The sequence below is a fragment of the Protopterus annectens genome, chromosome 5.part0 (assembly GCF_019279795.1).
Source record: "Protopterus annectens isolate FY-2018-M chromosome 5.part0, PAN1.0, whole genome shotgun sequence".
Classification (NCBI taxonomy): domain Eukaryota; kingdom Metazoa; phylum Chordata; order Ceratodontiformes; family Protopteridae; genus Protopterus; species Protopterus annectens.
Window position 1 is genome coordinate 382,939,061 of NC_056735.1, and position 19,294 is coordinate 382,958,354.

A 19,294-nucleotide genomic window follows, 5' to 3' on the forward strand; every position below is an offset into this window, starting at 1 on the left:
GTAAAGGATAAGAAGCTAAACAGAAGCAAATGTCAGGTATGCATCATTACTTGTAAACATTAGCCATGGCTTGACATCAGTAAAATGAGCGTACCTCCTAATGCTAAAAGTACCGCTATCAGTAACAAGTAAAAACAGTACTCAAAATGAAGTGCTGTACAACGATGGCCAATGAAGTACGATTCTCTTGAGAAATAGGTAGCGTAATTAAATTATATAAAACTTATAAAAGTGTAGCGCATATATATACATATATATATATATATATATATATATATATATATACACACATTATATATATATATATAAAGACTTGCATTGAATTTCCAATGCTTCAATTAAATGCACTTATAAGATATCCACGCTGTGAATGCAGTTACACTGTAGCGAAATGATGGTTTCAAGGTGTCCAGTCTTTCAAGTCTGATATACAAAGTATCCACACTGAAGATGTGGTAGCTGCTGTAAAACTGTAGCAAACTGTAATTACAGCTTAACCAAACAGTTCAAACAGTTCAAACAGTCCAAATAAGAGCTTCTGGCTTTAGTGGCAGTTAAAATCCTTTTATTGTAGAAAAAATTATTAAAATCTTCATGTTGAGTTAAAATCTTAGTATAGAATAAAACAGTCCCTCTGTATTTCAAACGATAAGCGCTTTTGGTATCTTCTTCAGATCGTAGAGACTGGGACTGGAAGTTCCTTTTTATAGTTCTTACTTCCTTTACTGTTGGAAGAATCATTCAATCATCACGCTGTCAATCAGCTGTTTGAATGCACCAATCCTCTTTCCTCTCAAATGAGGGTGTTCTATTTCCTATGCTTTTTGAGGGGTGTAACCAATCATGAATTATTAAGCCAGACACACCTCCATATTAACTAATGGTTGGTCTTCTAGCTTTTAGTATAGGTTTCAGTGGAATGATGTTATTCAAGCCAGACTCAATATCAGCACGGAGCTTCACAATCCACTTAACTCTCCCTGCATTCAGTAATATTTTCAATGTCACATTTTCTTACTCCATTATATACATTCTCTATCACCTTATAAGTGAAAAATGACTGACATTTCTTTCAGCATGAGATGCTAAAGCATTATGTGGATCTTTATTGGTAAGGTCTCAGCATGAGATGCTAAAGCATTATGTGGATCTTTATTGGTAAGGTCTCGGATGTCTCAGAATGCGATTTTTAAACAGCTGATTAGTTTTTCCTACATAGAATGTGGGACATAATTTGCAGGTAGCCATGTATACCACATTGGGGATTACACAAATGGCTTTAACATTAAAAGTGTATTTTTTTTTCTTTGTCCTGGTTGACATCAAGAAGATTATCTAATGCTACAGTCAATACTCAGGACCGTTCCACATTCACACCAAACTTATCAGACATTAAAGTACCATTGAAGAAGCTCTGAAAGTGTGATCTTGTCTAGTTTCTGGTCACAGGAACAATATGATGCTGTGACAGGAAAATGACAAACGTGCAAAGCAAGAAGTTTTTTCTACCTTGAACTATATTTCAACCCGTAATACTTCACATGGATGATATTCCACCAAGCTGTTGACCATTACTATAGGAATGTAGAACACCAGCATACCAAATAAGACCTCTGACAGAAACGCAGACAAAAAATGGGTAAATAAAGAATGCTATCAATGGGTTCAGATTGTCAGAGATCCCACAGTCCTGTTTATGTCAAATTAGTGTAAGTGAAATATGATCATATTGCCATTAAATCTTTCCATAATTTCTCCCTCCCTCTCTCTTGTGGAGGCTCTCTCCACAAGGCACTAGCAGAATTACAGTGAATGTTACTGTAAAAGCAGAAGTGCAAGTTGCAAGTTCAGAGTAAACCTGGTATATTGCTTGTTTGTTCTTCTTTCGGCTTTTCCTGGTTAAGGGTCGCCATAGTGGAATTCTGGTCCGCTAATGATTGGCAGTAGATTTTTATGGTGCCGAGGTGCCAGCTCGACGCCCAACCTTCAACGAAGGCACGCCCATTCATGCATGTCTTTCGAATGCCACTCTACCACGAGGAGGACATGCAGACTCCACACAGAAGGCGCTCCAGCTGAGAATCGAACGGGAGAACCTCTTGCTGTGAGGTGACAACGCTACCACTGCACCACAGCGTCTTTCTAAACCTGGTATATTGCTACAAATAGGAAATACACATAGCAGACCTTACTTTTACAAATGTTTGAGAGAACTTCTTGAAGAAAGATTTGTGGCTAATGTCAGTTATGTTTTTCAAAAGAAAAGTTAACAGGGACCCACCAGTCAGAAGTACAGAACTAACTCCTAAAACAAGCCATCCTGGTGGAATCACAAAATCAATCGGCTGTATAACAGGAGGAATAAAATCATGGCAAAAATTAGAAGGTGCAGCACCCAGCAGGATAAAAGCATTCTCATTAAACTAAACAACTCAGAGGAAGTCAACCAAAGCCTAACTGGAGGTAAGTTTGGCCTCCCAAGCCAAAGACAACCACAAAGCATTCTTTAGTTATGTCCGCAACCTCAAACACAATACACAGTTGTGTGCACAGATCATTGTAAACAGAGCCACCTATACAGAGCCAGAAGATGTAGCAAACCTCCTGGCTGATAAATTCAGCTCCAACTTTACTCCTCACTCCACCTCAACCTTCCCTCAGGAAATATCATCAAATATAACTCCCCCTACTATCACTAGGGAACAGGTCCTTAATACTCTCTCTAAGACCAAGAACACTGCATCAATGGGCCCAGACAATATCACAGGATGCCTTCTAAATAACATGAAACACGACCTATCAGGGCCTCTGGAATTACTATTTAACTGTAGCCTTCAAACAGCCTTCATGCCTTATGAATGGAGAAAGGCAACAGTCATCCATCTGACAAAGACAACCCATCTACAGACCCTGAAAACTACAGACCCATAAGTCTCACTAGTCTTGTATGTAAAGCCATGGAAGGAATTATCATGGAGATGATCACTAGAGATAAAGTAAACCTCCAGACATTGAACCCAACCCAGTTTGGTTTTGACAAGGGCAGATCATGCCTACTCAACCTAGTGGACTTCTTTGAGAAGGTCACAAAAGCAGTGGATGAGGGCAAAATCGTTCACACTGCCTACCTTGATCTGGCCAAGGCATCTGACACAATACCCCACTCTAGCATTGTTGATTATCTCAAAAGGTTAGGTACAAACCCGTATGTCACCACGTGGACAGCTAACTGGCTCACAGACAGGACACAGGAAATTAGAATTGGTGAGTCCATCTCTACAAAGAGGCCAGTTGAAAGTAGAGTCCTTCAGGGATCAGTCCTTGGACCACTCCTTTTTTGGCATTTACTTCTCAGAAGCCAAGGCCAATGTCAGTGGTCTCTGGCTGACTAAATCTGCAGATGATTGCAAATTAGAAGCCATCACTGAATCTCACACTGACATAAATGTTCTCCAGGAGGGGCTGAAACAGACAAACAACTGGTGTCAGAGTCATGGACTAAAACTAAATGCCAAGAAATGCATAATAGTATCCTTTGGGAAGTTATCCATCCCTGGTAACTATAACATTGACAACACACTCCTTAGAGTTGACCCAGTAGTCAGGGACGTAGGGACACACATAGATAGTAATCTAGCCTTTGATCATCACATGTCTACAGTGCTGAGGAAATCATTCTATGTTGTGCAACTTATAAACAAAGGAGTGGCATCTAAGCCCAAGGAAGTTACTGTTCCATTGTATTCGGCATTCATCAGACCTATCATTGAATACAATGCCCCCTTTGGTATGTATCTAACCAGGCATATCAAACAACTGGAACGTCCACAGAGGTTCCTCACTAAAAGAATACAGGGTGTAAGTAATATATCCTATGCAAACCACCTCAAGGCCCTATCCCCGTATTCTGTGTCCTACACGCTTTTGAGGGGAGATCTAAGCCTGGCATACAGGGCATTGTCAGACCCAACTCTGATGGACTTCCTGCATATTCACAAAATAAACTGTACCAGAATTACCCATTCTAAAGGCTTGAACCTTGCCTGTGATATAAATAGGACCTGCTGGAGAGATAGGTATGAATCCCAGAGATTACCCAGTCTACGGAACAGGCTCCCCATCCATGTGAAGCAGAGTTCCTCCCTAATCCAATTCAAGTGCAACTTTTTGGGTGGGAAACCAGAAATTCATCCCTAGTTTGGCACCTATGTCTCTGACGCAAACAGGTAATCTGTAAATGGTTCATCTCCCAGGCCCATGCTTATGCTTATCAAGGGTATCAGATCTTGTCAGAGATTTGGGATGCATGGCAAGGCTTAAAAAGGCCCTTGTGGTCGTTAGCTTAGTAAACACATATGAACCACGGAAGTTACCAAGGAAGACAGAAAAATGTGCCGTTTATGGATGGTTGGTATATAGAAGTACACTTCACTTACAGACATGAGCTTTCAGGGATAGAAGGTTTGCTGATCAAGGGAGATAAAATCATAATTCTGAGACCAATGGTGAGTCTCAATGCTTCATAAAATTTACAAATCAAACTTAAGATTAACCGAGTGTAAAGAAAGAGCTTTGATACCCTATACTTCCAAAATATCAAAACAGATTGAAGAACTGATTAAGAAATGTGACATCTTCAAATGTTTTCATAACTAGGAGGCTTGTGAGGAATTAATCACATGAAATATAAAGTCTTCCACAGATTATGATTCATTTCAGTTTAAAGTCTACCCTAAAGATGCAAAGCTACACAACACTGCAAGTCCAGCCTAAAATAACCACCCTGAAACCGGTTTCTGCTAAACAAATACCCAATAAAGTCTCATAGTTCATGAATCAAGAGATCTGATTTAAAAGATAGAGGAGTTCAGATGTCCTACATCTAATCTATAAACACAAAGCAACACAGAGAAAGGTGCAACCTTTTAAAAAGATCATGAGAAACTGAAGAATTTTCACTGTTACATTAGTTGCTCAGTGATAGTACAGCATTCACCATTTTAAAGTGCAGAGTTTGAAACAAAATTACTGATAGCTGCTCACGGATGACCAAAGCCAGAGAATCAAGAGAATGTAAATGAATTACTAAAGGAAAAGCAAAGTAAGTATTATTATTATTATAGTACAAATGCAAGAAGGTTACTTGGGTTAAAAGGAGACGCTGCTCACGGATGACCAAAGCCAGAGAATCAAGAGAATGTAAATGAATTACTAAAGGAAAAGCAAAGTAAGTATTATTATTATTATAGTACAAATGCAAGAAGGTTACTTGGGTTAAAAGGAGACACAGCATGGATGCATATATATTACGCAAAGGATACCAAAGAGTCATATCAATGGTTCTGTCAATCTGAAAAAAGGTCACAGTAGGCAAGATGTTTAAATCCTCAAATATGTATCAAATAGCAAGCATTTAGAAAATGGGTACATTACGAAGTTTGTCTGAGATGCCAAAACATCAAAGCATTACCACAAAATGCTACAATACAACACAATCAGAAATAGTGGAAGACCTAAGTAGTGGAGAAATTACTATAAAGTTAAGAAAATTCCAAGAAATCATTGCAGCTAAACAAAAATGTAGTTCCAGTGAATTCTCTAGAAAAGAGAAATGTGCCCAAATAAAAGCTATGGGACACTGATTAAACAAATGAACATACATAACTGTATGTAATGTACAGATACTCAAATTTGTAATATTTCAGGTTTATGAAATGTTTTGATATTAAATGTATCCATTTCTGAATAGTGAACTACTGTTTATACATCAGTGTTTTTTACATCATTTTAAGAATCAAAAAAGTGACAGCAGTTTAGTCATACTGCAATTATGGTATATTAAAGTTGGTGTATTTAATTCTAAATGCATTACACTTACTTAATTGCAACTTTTCTTTTAGAGAAAGAGTGTTGTAGTATACATAGTTAAAGTCAGTAGTTGTAGCTTTAAGAGTGTTAAATTACAGTGTATGTTATGTGTGTCACGTGGTTATCCAGTGTACAACAGTCTGAATAAAGCTTCTGATAAGAATGCACCTTGTGTAGCACCATCTTTATTTCAGCCATTACAGATATGTCCAGAAATAATATGCATATATTATACTACCTGCTCTTGTACAAGAAATGCTTCTATTATGATTACTTACACTGTAGCCTGTAAAACCCAACTGGGACAGTTACTAGTTTGTTTGCATATGTATAACTAAGGTGTACAACTCAGCAGTTTGAAACTAAATGCAAAGCTGGAAACTGCTACAGTCCAGACCACTATTCTGAGTTTAGGACACACTACACTTATTTTTTTTATGATACTTTTGACCACTGAGGTCATCAGATCACTACCACTCTGCCGGCCCATTTGTTCCCTTATCTTTATGGAACATTTGTTCCCTGAGCAGATTAGAGTTCAGCATACCAGCATCGGGAGAGGTGCCACCATACTGAAGCAACTTAATTTTTTTTTCCATTTTGTTAAGCCCCAAATCCCTGAATCATGCTCATTATTATCAAGTAGTTGGCATGCAAATGACCTTTAAGATGTACACAACACCTCTGAGTGACATCAACTGGTCCTGCCACCCCTTGAAATAAGCATCTTCTTGTGATCCCCAATATCCTCCAAGAATTCTACAGTGGAGAATCTGTCCATAAGCATATGCCCGTCTCCCTAAAGAGCAGTGAGCAGATGTGAGCCTCATTATTCACTTCTTCCCTGCAAGACCAGCTCCAACAAGTACCAGAGATACTAAATGAACTTGGGCCAACTGGGTCATAGTCAGGACTTTATTACTCTATGTGAAAGGAGCAGACATGCTACAATGATATCTGGATGTGGCCAACAATACCACAAGAAAAGAGCTATGACAGAAATCAAACCATTTTAGCATCTACATCAATGCTTAAATGTCAGTTTCCATCATATGAATAACATAGCATGTTACTTTCAGTATGTTAACTGAAACATTCACTTTATATAAACATTAAACTTACTATGACATGCACACTCTTCCAGATTGGCTATAATATAGGAAGTGAAAATCAAGTTAATCTGCACTAAAAGTACAGTTTCAGATGCTTTACATTATGTATGTGTGTATATATGTAATTATAAATATGTATGAGTTGACACTCCATGGACTGGAAACACTGCTGTGTCAAAAGTATGAAGAGGCTGGAATCAAAATTTGCCAAACTCAACCAGTGCATGTATATTTGTTCTTCCCATTGGGTTTTGCTGCAAAATGTGACTGATTGTTCTATTTACCTGGTGGAGCCACTCTGTCTTGATATTTAGGTTCATTATCAGGGACAGTTAGCAGCATTACTTGGATTGTCCCAATGAAAATACCAGCGAGACACCCATAGAAGATTAGATAAAACAAAAAGATTTTAACTGTGGGGAAAAAAACAGAAACAGCTGTTAAAAATCAGAACCTGAACATCATTTATTTAAATACAATATAATATGCCAGTGATATACTCTAACCAAATTTCATGAATGAGAAAAGATACATTTCAAATATGAACTCAAACCATAAAAAGTAAATTATACAAACTGCTATGCTGTAACATAACTGGTGTTACATTTGCATGGCGATGGACAAACCCCACATTCTAAAATATGCATTTTGGGCAGGATGCTATGCAGAGTCAAGCAAAGTAAATCATTCTAAAAAATATTTGACAATTCAGCAAAATGTTCTGCCCCACCCACTCATCATGTGCTAGCAGTTTTGGAAGAGTTCAGAAGAAAGCTTTTTACAAAAAAAAAAATTGCACAGATATTGCTCTTCCAAGACAGACACACAGACTCAGACCGCAACATCTAACTCTATTCTTGAGCATTTTGCTGATCAGCTCCTTGGTATGTTTATACAGGTCCACCATGTAATTTTGAAAGTTCAAAATCCTGAGCATCAGAATCCCAATGCTCAGATGCTCGAGATTTTGAAATCGAAAAAAAAAAAAAAAAAAAAACACAAAACAGTCCAAACTCATATTTTCCAGGGAGGCAAGCCCCCCTGTACCCCCCATATCCCCCGCTACTTAAATATACCAACTCTGAGATTGCACTACAATGTAAAGAATGGGAAAGCTCCCATTCTGCATTGTACGGCGATCTCCATTATACACTTTCGAGATTTCAAAATCTCGAGCATCTGAGCGTCGGGATACTGATGCTTGAGATTTTGATATTTCGAAATTGTAAAGTGGACCAACACTACCTGTGTAATCCTCCATTTGGTATAATTATATTCACAAAAAAACAAAAAGAAAACAGCTGAAATCTGTAAATGACCACCACAGTTTATTGAAAATAACATAACATAAGCGCTTTCGTCTCCAAAGAAGTGGGAGACTTCATCAGATACAACAACCACCTTACTTTTATATCATAACTGACCCAATCCACAAACCCACTTAATCAACACTAATTAATTAAACAAAAAAAAACACCTACAAGACACTACAGAGTAATATGACAATAAATATATTAACATACATATACAGTATACAATCATATTATAAATAAAATACAATAAATATATCATCTAAATTGGGCTTTTAGCTTCAAAAGGCAATCTATTATAGCTATTTCATTGAAACTTGGCTCCACAACAGCATTAAAATAGAAAAATGTAAATTATACTGGATTTTGTAAGTATAAAGACCATGGTCCATCTCTCATATGTTCAACTTGTTCAGTGACAATAAACTTAAAATTATGTTCTCTATGATGTAAAATATGTTTATATAAAGAATTTCTCATTTTACCTTTTAACATCTCATACTGGTGCTCATACATTCTATCTCTAAGTCTTCTATCAGACTTCCCACTATAAAGGCAGGGCACTTCTGACAAAGAGTCCCATAAACAAATCCAATACTGATACAATCATATTTTCCTTTTATTCTAAAATGATGGCCACTGATGTCAAAAAATTCTCCAGCATCAATAAGCTTACATAATTTACACCTCCCACATTTTCTCATATAATTGCCAAAAATCTGTTTTCCTTTAATGGGTGTTCCAATAATTTTTTTTTAAATTAGAATCCCTCTTATAAGTAATTATAGGTTTAATCGCCTACTTTTCTTATAACCATCTTGTCTTCATTTAAGATAGTACCGTTTTTAATAATTAGTTTCATCAAATTACTATCAATGTTATCAGTAGTAATAATGGATTGTTTAAAATTAGCATTTTTAGCTGTATTATTTGATTCTTGGTCTTGATTAGTTCCTCCCGAACCAAAGATTGGTAAAAAAAAATAATTACTCTTTATTAACAACTTCATCAAATTCTCGACAAACCAGATAGGGTAACCCCTCTTCATAAACATAAATTTTAATGCATCACATTTATTTTAAAAATCTTCAAAGCATGATCAAAGCATTGAGTTTTCATTTGAAATTAGCCTAGATAAGATCAATAACCTAGGAGTTAATAGGAAGTTTGTCTCGAAAATTTATAGGAATCCCACTTACTCCAAGAGGATGAGAACTGGAATAATGTTGAAAACTATTTCCCAGAAGAAATATGTGGTAAAAGGGCAATTTGTTAGAGCAGCGCGTATGACATCATGCTTTGAAGATTTTTTAAATGAATGTGATACATAAAAATTTAAGTTTATGAAGAGGGATTACCCTATAGGATTTGTCGAGAATTTGATGAGGTTATTAATAAAAGGAATAATTATTTTTTTTTACCAATCTTGGGTTCGGTAGGAACTAATCAAGATGACCAAGAATCAAATAATACAGCTAAAAATGCTAAATTTTAAACTATCCTTTATTACTACTTATAAAATTGACAGTAATTTGATGAAACAAATTATTTTTAAAAACTGGGCTATCTGAATGGAAGACAAGATAGTTATAAGAAAAGTAGGCGATAAACCTATTACTTGTAAGAGGGGTTCTAATTTAAAAAAAATTATTGGAAAATCCATTAAAAGGAAAATCTGATTTTTGGCAATTATATGACAAATTGTGGGAGGTGTAAATTATGTAAGCTTATTGATGTTGGAGAATTTTTTGACATCAATGAACATCATTTTAGAATAAAAGGAAAATATGATTATAACCGTATCAGTATTGTTTATGGGGCTCTGTCAGAAGTGCCCTTCTTTTTATATTGGGAAGTCTGAAAGGAGACAGAGATAGAATGTATGAACACCAGTATGAGATGTTAAAAGGTAAAATGACAACTCTAAACACATTTTACATCATAGAGGACAATTTTAAGTTTGTCATTGAGCAAGTTGAGCAAGTTGAACATAATACGAGAGGTGGACCATGGTCTTTATACTTAGAAAAAAGTGAATTATACTGGATTTTGTAGTTTAATGCTGTTGAGTAGCCGGCTTTAAATGAAATCGCTACAACAGGTTGCCTTTTGAAGCTAAAAGCCCAATTTAGATAATATATTTTGTTTTTTTATTTATTATGTGTTTTTATACTGCATATATACATTCATATGTTTTTTTCTTTAAATGATTAATTGATTAATTACTGTTGATTAAGTGGGTTTGTGGATTGGGTCAGTTATGATATATAAGTAAGGTGGTTTTACCTGTTTTATCTGCTGAAGTCTCTCACTTCTTGGATACAAAAGCGCTAATGTTATTTTCAATAAACTGTGGTGGTCGTTTACAGATTTCAGCTTTTTTTTGTTTTTTGTTTTTAGTAGTTTGTTCTTTACATTTTATATAAGCATATTCACAGCCAGATATTCAGCCTTAGACTACTGGTTGACAATTTGTTGTGAAATCAAAGGTTACATATGACAAAGAAACCATTGCTACAGAGCTACAGCATGGCTCACTGAAACATCTGACTTTGAAAATATGCCATATTTATTTTTATTTATTTAACTGGGAAAGTCCGACTGGACGCAAGTCCTTTTTCAGTGGAGGCCCGGGGAGAAAAGCTCCAGTTAAGAAATAATGCATTCAACAAACAATACATACAAGTATAGCAGATCAGTACAGCCAAATGTACAACAGAATATAATCTTAACAGTGAGGCATAACTAGAAATCTAGAATATAGGACACTTTGTGTAATTAGAAACATAAATTGTGATAGAAGACAAGTTTAAAATTCTAGAGTATAGGACACAGTGTAATTAGAATTATACTACTCAATTGTAACAGAAGGTATTATTTGTGTAATACATTTTCTGTATGACTATTAAGAAAGACTTGCATCTAAATTCAGCTTAGGAAAACATACTGGATTAATCAGAAACCCTAGCATGGAAAACATACTGGATTAATCAGGAGCCCTACATGGACATATCCAGTTGTTGGTTAGGTGGGTTTTTGTAAAGTTTTAAACTGCAGTGGATTTGAGGTAGATATTATATTATAAGGTACAGTATTCCAGACTTTAGATATACAGTTGGAGAAAAGAGATTCCCCGGCCTGATTATTAGCAGTGGAGACTTTTATTAAGGATTTATTATTTGATTATATTATTATTTCCTCCACAACTATTCAATATCACTACTCACCCAACAGACGTGAGAGGTGTACTTGGCTATTTTAGTGCCCCTCCAAAAATGGTCTTTCCTTTTAAACTGGAGCAAACTGCTTGCTCAAATGTTGCAAGCAGTTGTTACGGTTATTTTACACTCAGTGCACTGAGTGCTTCAGTTCGGATTGCAAATCCAATACTGGCATTAGAATGATGGTAATGCACTGCAGTGAAGACTGACTGGCATCTGCTAATCACACCCTCTAGTACTTTGCACTCTGGCAGCTGCCCCCTTCACCCTACAGTAGCTATTCCAGTAACTGGAAGTATATTACATTCTGTGGTGGTGAAGCCCTCATGTTTGTTGTGTCTAATAAGCAGGCTGCAATGTTGGCCCAGATCTGAACAGACAGAAAACTGCATCAATAAAATGAATGTCAAGAAATAATGACTAACAAGAAAGACCAGAGATCACTATACTCCCAGAGTAGTTTTAACCAAAATGCAATGGCACACTCATATACAGAGGACAATGTTTGTGTGATTGTGCGCGTGTGTGTGTGTGTGTGGGGGGGTGATATGTGAAGGAGAAAGACTTTATGGTATCTAACAGAAGCACCTTTATAAGGCCCCAGTACAAAACCCTAAAAAAGCAAAGGGCATAGATTGGTTTGGGCTGAGATAAAAAATGACTATAGCCCCTGAAAGCTGGGGGGAGGGGGCAAAGAATTTCAGTTCTTCAAGTACCATGTAATCTCTGTTTAAGACAGAAACCTTAACAAAGTTACAGACTGAAAACTAGGCAAATACCAAATAAACTAGGTATAGCATACTATGGAATATGTTTATTTTCATCTTTGGACTCTAGTGCAAATGGGGAACTTTGTGGGAATTGGCTTTCTATCAAAACTGAGTAACCCTTTTATTCCAGGGGAGTATAACCTTAAAATTAGCATTTTGTGGGTCTGAGGGCCACACACCTTTATGTAGAGGGGCTCAGCCAGTGTACTAATTCTGAAATCATGCTACCATGGAGTAAAGGAAATACTTGACTTTTAAAGGAAACAGTGTGCTCTCTGTAGCTCAGAGTACTGTAACATTGGTAGTTTCTGCTGTGCTTTGTAAACAGACCATCACGGATAACAACTGCCATATTATCTGCAAGGACTCCAGCCTTTCCAACTTCCTCAGTCAAATCACACAATGAATCATCTCCACAGGTCTGGAAGGCTCATCCAAGGAGGAATCCATACTGAGACTACACTCCCCTTACTGTTTTCTAGTAGTCCAACACTGGAGAATACCACACCATGACCACTGCAAGACAAACGATTCATAGATAAGAAAGAAAATTATAATACTAGAGAAGTATTGTGATGGGGTGATGGTTTATCAAAGACAGACCAATACTGTACACATTCATTACTTTAAGGTTTCAAGGCAATGCCACCATGGCATTAGCAGCCTCTCAAAATTGTTTAAACAGAGGAATGATGTATGAATTAAAGAGCTAACTGTGTTTGGCTGCAGGGATAGTCATAGCATCCTACGTAATATATAAATCTTCCAAAAAAACTTTTATATACACACAAAACCAGTTGTACAGTCTATTTTGACAGCAGGCAAATTAACATATTATTTTAAATTCAGGAAGCAACAAATTCATCTCCTGAGCATATACCTCTTCAGATACAGTGACAGATATCTTCAGACTAAATTCACCATTACCCCAGAGGGGGTTAGAGAAGGAATCAGAATATTTTGCAGGGGAAGAGCAAAATACTGGTTTATCATTGCTTCCTTGGGTCATTTCAGTGCATTTAGGCAAGTTTCATTAGCTGTCAGACATTTTACTGACTCACCCAGAGTCCTGGTATTAATTACACAAAGTACTTGAATGTGGTAGTTCTAGGCCTGTTGAAGTCACCTGCCTTTTCTGGTTTATTTAGTCTACATTTGGTTCCACATAAAAACCTCATTTAGTCCCACCTGCCAAAGCAAAAGGTCTCCCAGACACATTTCACTGGGGTAGTTTCAGCTGATTTAACTAAAACATTCAAATTCATCTCACGACCATCTGGTGTTCCACTTGCCACACTGTACATAATCTGTGCATACTTTTGAAGTTCCACAAAATAGAACAGTTTTCCATTTTTCAAGTGGCATTCTTGCAGAATATTAAGAGGAGTCCATCAGTGGTTACATATCCTTTCTCTAGTTGTATCGATCTTGAAACACAGAACAGATCTTAATGCCATTCCTTATGTAAATCAAGAAAGATACCAAGATTGGGGGGGACTCAACAACTCAGATAGCCTGCCAAATGCAGTAGTAGTAGCTGGAGCAGTAAAGCATAGAGCACATATGGGAGTGGTTAGATCCCATCACATTCATTCAATCATACATAAATCACACAAATGACAGCATCTTAAAACCTGGTCTGCTGTGACATTTTGGAGTTTCTCACTTCTTGCATCACCCTTGTGAAGGTGGCGGTAGGGAGGACCTAGCTGGTATTGTTATACTTCACCTTATCACTACAGCACAAACCTAAAACAAAGACTGGACAGACACTATTTAGTGCACAGAAATGCTGAGCAAAAAGCAAGGAACTCCTTTAGAAATGGTGTGGAGAACACCAGATGTCCTTCATGGATGCATCTGCAGTCATAACAACTGGGTTGTCCTGTCGTCAGGCAGCCCTTCGGTCGGCCGGATTCCAAAGTCCGGGTCCGGCTTCGGCTGATGTCGCACTTCACCCGACGTCATCTCTGCTGGTCTTCGGGTATAAAGGCATCAGCCGACACCATTTTCTCCAGTCTTTCTTGCCGCGTGGCGCCCGAAGCAGAAGCTGTTCGCAAGTGCCGGTCGGTCAGATCCAGAGATTACTACTACCGAATACTCCTTCGAAGACTTCTGAAAGCTAAGTACCCCGTTGGGGACTCTTTCTTGCCTCAGCCGATGTCAGAAAAAGTCAATAACTGTTTAACTTGTGGGAAACAAATACCTCATAAAGATTTCCACTCTTACTGTTTGCCTTGTTTAGGCCCAGACCACGATGTAGCAGCCTGTTCGGCCTGTGCTTCTTTCAACCGACGAACGCTTAGACGTCGGTCGGAGTTTGCTGAACAGTTTTTCGGCTCTGAATTTGCGTACATTATGCCGTCGGATCCTCCGACTACCCAAATTGTTAAAAACGCAAAGAAAAGACCGACACTCGCGGTCCGCGGTTTCGCCGAAACCATGGTTAAGCAAATCATGAGTGTCTCGGTTTCGGCCGAAACCGAGAAAACTGATCAGAGTACAGCCGAATCAATGACTCCTACTGAGGTTCCGGTTACCTTACTTGAATCGGCCTCAGAAATTTTACCTACTACAGTGGTTACTAGTGACTTATCAGACACCATCCCTTTGGATGTCTCTACCCCAGCACGTGGTGCTGCTAGGCCTCCTGCAGCCATGTCTATTAAGGCCTTCGCCAGGGCTAAAGCAGCCAAATCTACTAAGTCAGTGCCTGTTAAACCCCCCTCAACCAGGCCCACTTCTAGTTCACAAATGCTTACTCTGGCAGAAGATTTAATATCCTTAATTAGGGATCTCAATCTCACCCAGACAGGGCCTCTCAGCCCCCAGAAAAGAGACCTAGAGCAGAGCCCCTCGAGCCTGTGTCCTCGGATGATTCTGCGGAAGACTCAGATATTACAGACCAGCCAGAGGCTCCTTTCTCCAATTTTGAGGACTCAGATGCTGAAGAATCCATTCCAGCTGCTTCCCCACCAGAAGAATTCTCCTTTGGGGAAACCTTACATGCCATGAGAGAACAATTCCAATGGCAGGAACAGGATTTTTCAGACTCCAGAAAAAGACTTAGGACTTTTCTGCACCTACCACAACACAGGCCCTTAGCTATACCTCCTGTCCTCTCTGTTGTGGACGACGCATTTAATGATGTTTGCACTGCACCAGATTCTTTACCTCCAGCACCTGCCAAACCAGATATATTTTACAGGGTGCCAGACACTCATCATCACCTATACAAGGCCCCTCTTGCAGACCCCGAAACTATATCCCAGGGCCCTAAGGCAGTAGCCTCAACCACTGCAAAAAACCCTATTCCTTCTGAAAGGGAAGCCAGGTCTTTAGACAGATGGGGCAAAAAGGTTTACACCTCTGCTACTCTCTCAGCTAGAGCTTTAAACTGTCAGTTTCACATGATACAATACCAAGAGTTTATGCTTGATCAGTTAACTAAAAAGCTATCCTCTGATGACTCTATAGATAAGAAAAATCTATTAGAAATGGTAAATAACATACAACAGGTTAGTAACCATTCCTTAAAATGTGGCTATGATGCACTGGAGGCTTCATTTAGATCAGCCATGACTGGCACAGTGATAAGAAGACATGCATGGTTGAAGGAACAAGTTTTACCGGATCATGTTAAAGCTAAGTTATTAGATGCTCCTATGGATAAGACCAGTTTGTTTGGTACACCTGCCCAGCAGGTAATGAAGAAAATGGAAGAAAAGGCAAAATCTGTACAAACGGTTAAAGATTTCTTGCAGGTTCAGCCCCCAAGGTTTAGCAGGAACTGGCCTGCCAAAATTGGTCCTTTCCTGACTCCACAAGATCCCAAAGGGGCAGGAATAGACGTTCCAGAGGCAGAAATCAATCTAGAGGGGGTGCCTACAGAGGACGACAGTGGCAAGGTAATAACAGAGCCACAGGCACAGCCACTACCACTACAACAGGGCAATCACAGTGACTTGATTCTAACTCCGCCTACCAGGGAACAAATAGCAGCACCCTTAGGCGGAAAATTAACCTTATTTTCAAAGAACTGGCACTATATCACAAAAGACAAGTGGATTTTGCAAACCATAGACCAAGGTTACCGGTTCCACTTCCACACTATACCAGTCAAAAGAGGAATGCCAAACCTACCTCCAAATCAAAAAACAGAAGCTCTACAGCAGATAATGCAATTAACAAAGATGAGAGCTGTGGAAAGAGTACCAATAACAGAACAAGGCAAAGGATTCTACTCCAGACTATTCCTAGTTCCAAGAAATGAAAAAAGTTGGAGACCTATTCTCGATCTGTCCACCTTAAACACATACATCATTGTCCCAAAATTCAAGATGCTGACCCTACAGCAACTTCTTCCCATGCTGGGCAAGGAGTGTTGGCTGGTAACTCTAGATCTCAAGGAGGCATACCTGCACGTCCCCATTCGACCAATTTGCAGAAGATACCTCCGATTTCTTGCAGGATCAGAGCACTATCAATTCTCAGCATTGCCCTTTGGCTTATCTACTGCCCAGAGTATTCACAAAATGCCTGGCATCAGTAATCGCCCACTGCAGACTACAGGGAATCCAAATTTATCCACACCTGGACGACTGCCTGCTACAAGGGGACAACAAAAGCAAGCTGACAACAGATTTACAAAGGGTCATTTACTTGCTACAAGCACTGGGATACACAGTCAATTTGCAAAAATCAAGGCTGATTCCATCCCAAACAAGGACATTCTTGGGCGCGGAATTGGACACAGTAAAACAAATGGCATTCCTAACTGCAGAAAAACAAAAAGATCTCCTCTTTACTTCTTGGCACTAACAAACCACAGCAAACTAACAGCAAGAAAAGTTCTGCAGGCCTTGGGCTTCATGGCATCATGCATAATCTTGGTTCCACATGCCAGACTACATATGAGAAAACTACAGTGGTACCTAAAGAATTTATGGTCCCAACACAGGCACAGCCTAGAAGCAGAAATTCCACTAATTCCATGCCTAAAACAGGAGTTCCTATGGTGGGCTCAAGCATGCCAGTCAAACCCAGGCTTACCCTTTCACAAATATCAAGCAAGCCAAACCATCACAACAGACGCCTCAGACCTATGATGGGGGGCTCACATGCTGGACAAATGCGTGCAAGGATTGTGGACGCAGGACCAGCTTCACCTGCACATCAACCTAAAAGAAATGCTGGCAGTAAAACTGGCAATCCAAAAATTCAGACCATTTCTCAAAGAAGGCCATTTGATGATAAGGACAGACAACACCACAGTCATGTGGTACATCAACAAACAGGGAGGCACTCATTCATACCCGCTATGCAGAATGACTTTGGACCTTTGGAACCTGGCACTCAGCTACAACATCCAGTTACAGGCAATGTTTGTACCGGGAAAGGAGAACACTCTAGCAGACATGTTAAGCAGAACCACCTCGGATGCTCACGAATGGATGCTACACCCGGACATCTTCAAGACCATCGCAAAGAAATGGGGAATGCCACAGATAGATCTATTCGCTTCCCTCTCAACCACCAGCTCAAAAATTCTGCACAAGGACATTCCATCCACTTGCATCGAAGTGGATTCGCTCTCCTTCAGCTGGAAAGGCCTGACAGCATATGCATTCCCACCTCTTCCCTTGATACACAAGGTATTACTAAAAATCAAGGAGGAACGTCCAAGGATAATCCTGATAGCTCCAAACTGGCCAAGACAACACTGGTACCCATTGCTGAGGAGCATATCTCGACAAAATGTGGTCAATACCCTGATGCCTTTGATGTTAACTCAGAACAACTACAGCATCATGCATCCAAACCTAAAACGTTGCAGCTGACTGCATGGCACATCACATAGCAGCAACTATTCCAGATCTCTCCCAAAGGGTTAAAGACATTATCCTTGAAGCCCGCAGACCTTCAACAAGAAGAAACTATGCAGGGAAATGGAAAAGGTTTGTCATTTGGAGTACTGAAAGAGGGAAGGATGTGTCGAATATAGATATGGCTAACATTCTGGAGTACTTGGCAGAGCTTCTACATACAGGCCTGTCCTATTCCTCCATCAAGATACATGCATCAGCTATTTCAGCAGAATACAGCTTTGATCCACCTGTCTTCTCACATCCTCTACTCAGGCAGTTCCTCAGAGGGATCAAGAATGTAAAACCTCCTAGGAAACCACCATTGCCAGCTTGGGATTTGAACTTTGTGCTAGAAAAGTTGACACTCGCACCTTTTGAACCAGCAGCAACAGCAGACCTACAGCATCTTTCATGGAAAACTGCTTTCCTACTGGCATTAACCTCAGCAAGGAGGGTTTCTGAACTTCAGGCCCTAATGGCAGTACAACCCTTCCTAATCTTCCACCAAGACAGAGTGTCCATGAGGACTAATCCTACATTTATGCCTAAGGTGGTATCCAGAGTGTCCTTAAACCAGGCAATCCACCTACCTACCTTCTTCCCAACCCACAAAACAGAGGGAAAGAATGCTGCATACCTTGGATGTACACAGACAGCTACGCTACTACCTGGACAGAACAAAAAGTAACAGAAAACTGACCAGCTTTTGTAGCCTATGCAACAGGAAGGGAAGGAAAAGCAATTTCCAAACAGACAATCTCCAAATGGATAGGAAATTGCATACGATTCTGTTACTCCTTCCATGGAAAACCAATTCCACAGAACATACGACCTCATTCTACAAGAGCAACAGCCACTACCACAGCCTTCTTACGAGGAGTGGCAACCAAGGACATTATTGAGGCGGCTACTTGGACCTCCGTGCATACATTTGCCAAGCATTATAATTTACCTCTGTATTCCAGATCCCGAGCAGGGTTTGCCACTGCTGTACTGCAAGGGATCCTAACCACACCATAATCTATTCTTCCTCCTCCCCTAGTTGGCTATGGTATTCTACCCAGTTGTTATGACTGCAGATGCATCCATGAAGGACATAGTACAGTTTTGTACCTACCATAAATGTAGATGTCCGAACTGGATAGC

General features: G+C 39.2%; 1 protein-coding gene across 1 annotated transcript in view; it reads right to left on the minus strand.

Annotated features, from left to right (window-relative positions):
- The window catches only part of ATP1B1 (ATPase Na+/K+ transporting subunit beta 1), a 367,918-nt gene that overhangs the window by 333,753 nt on the left and 14,871 nt on the right, over nucleotides 1–19,294 (minus strand). Inside the window, exon 2 of the mRNA XM_044072355.1 lies at nucleotides 7,265–7,393. Coding sequence (XP_043928290.1) covers nucleotides 7,265–7,393 — 129 coding nt within the window. The remainder of the gene's footprint in view (nucleotides 1–7,264; nucleotides 7,394–19,294) is intronic.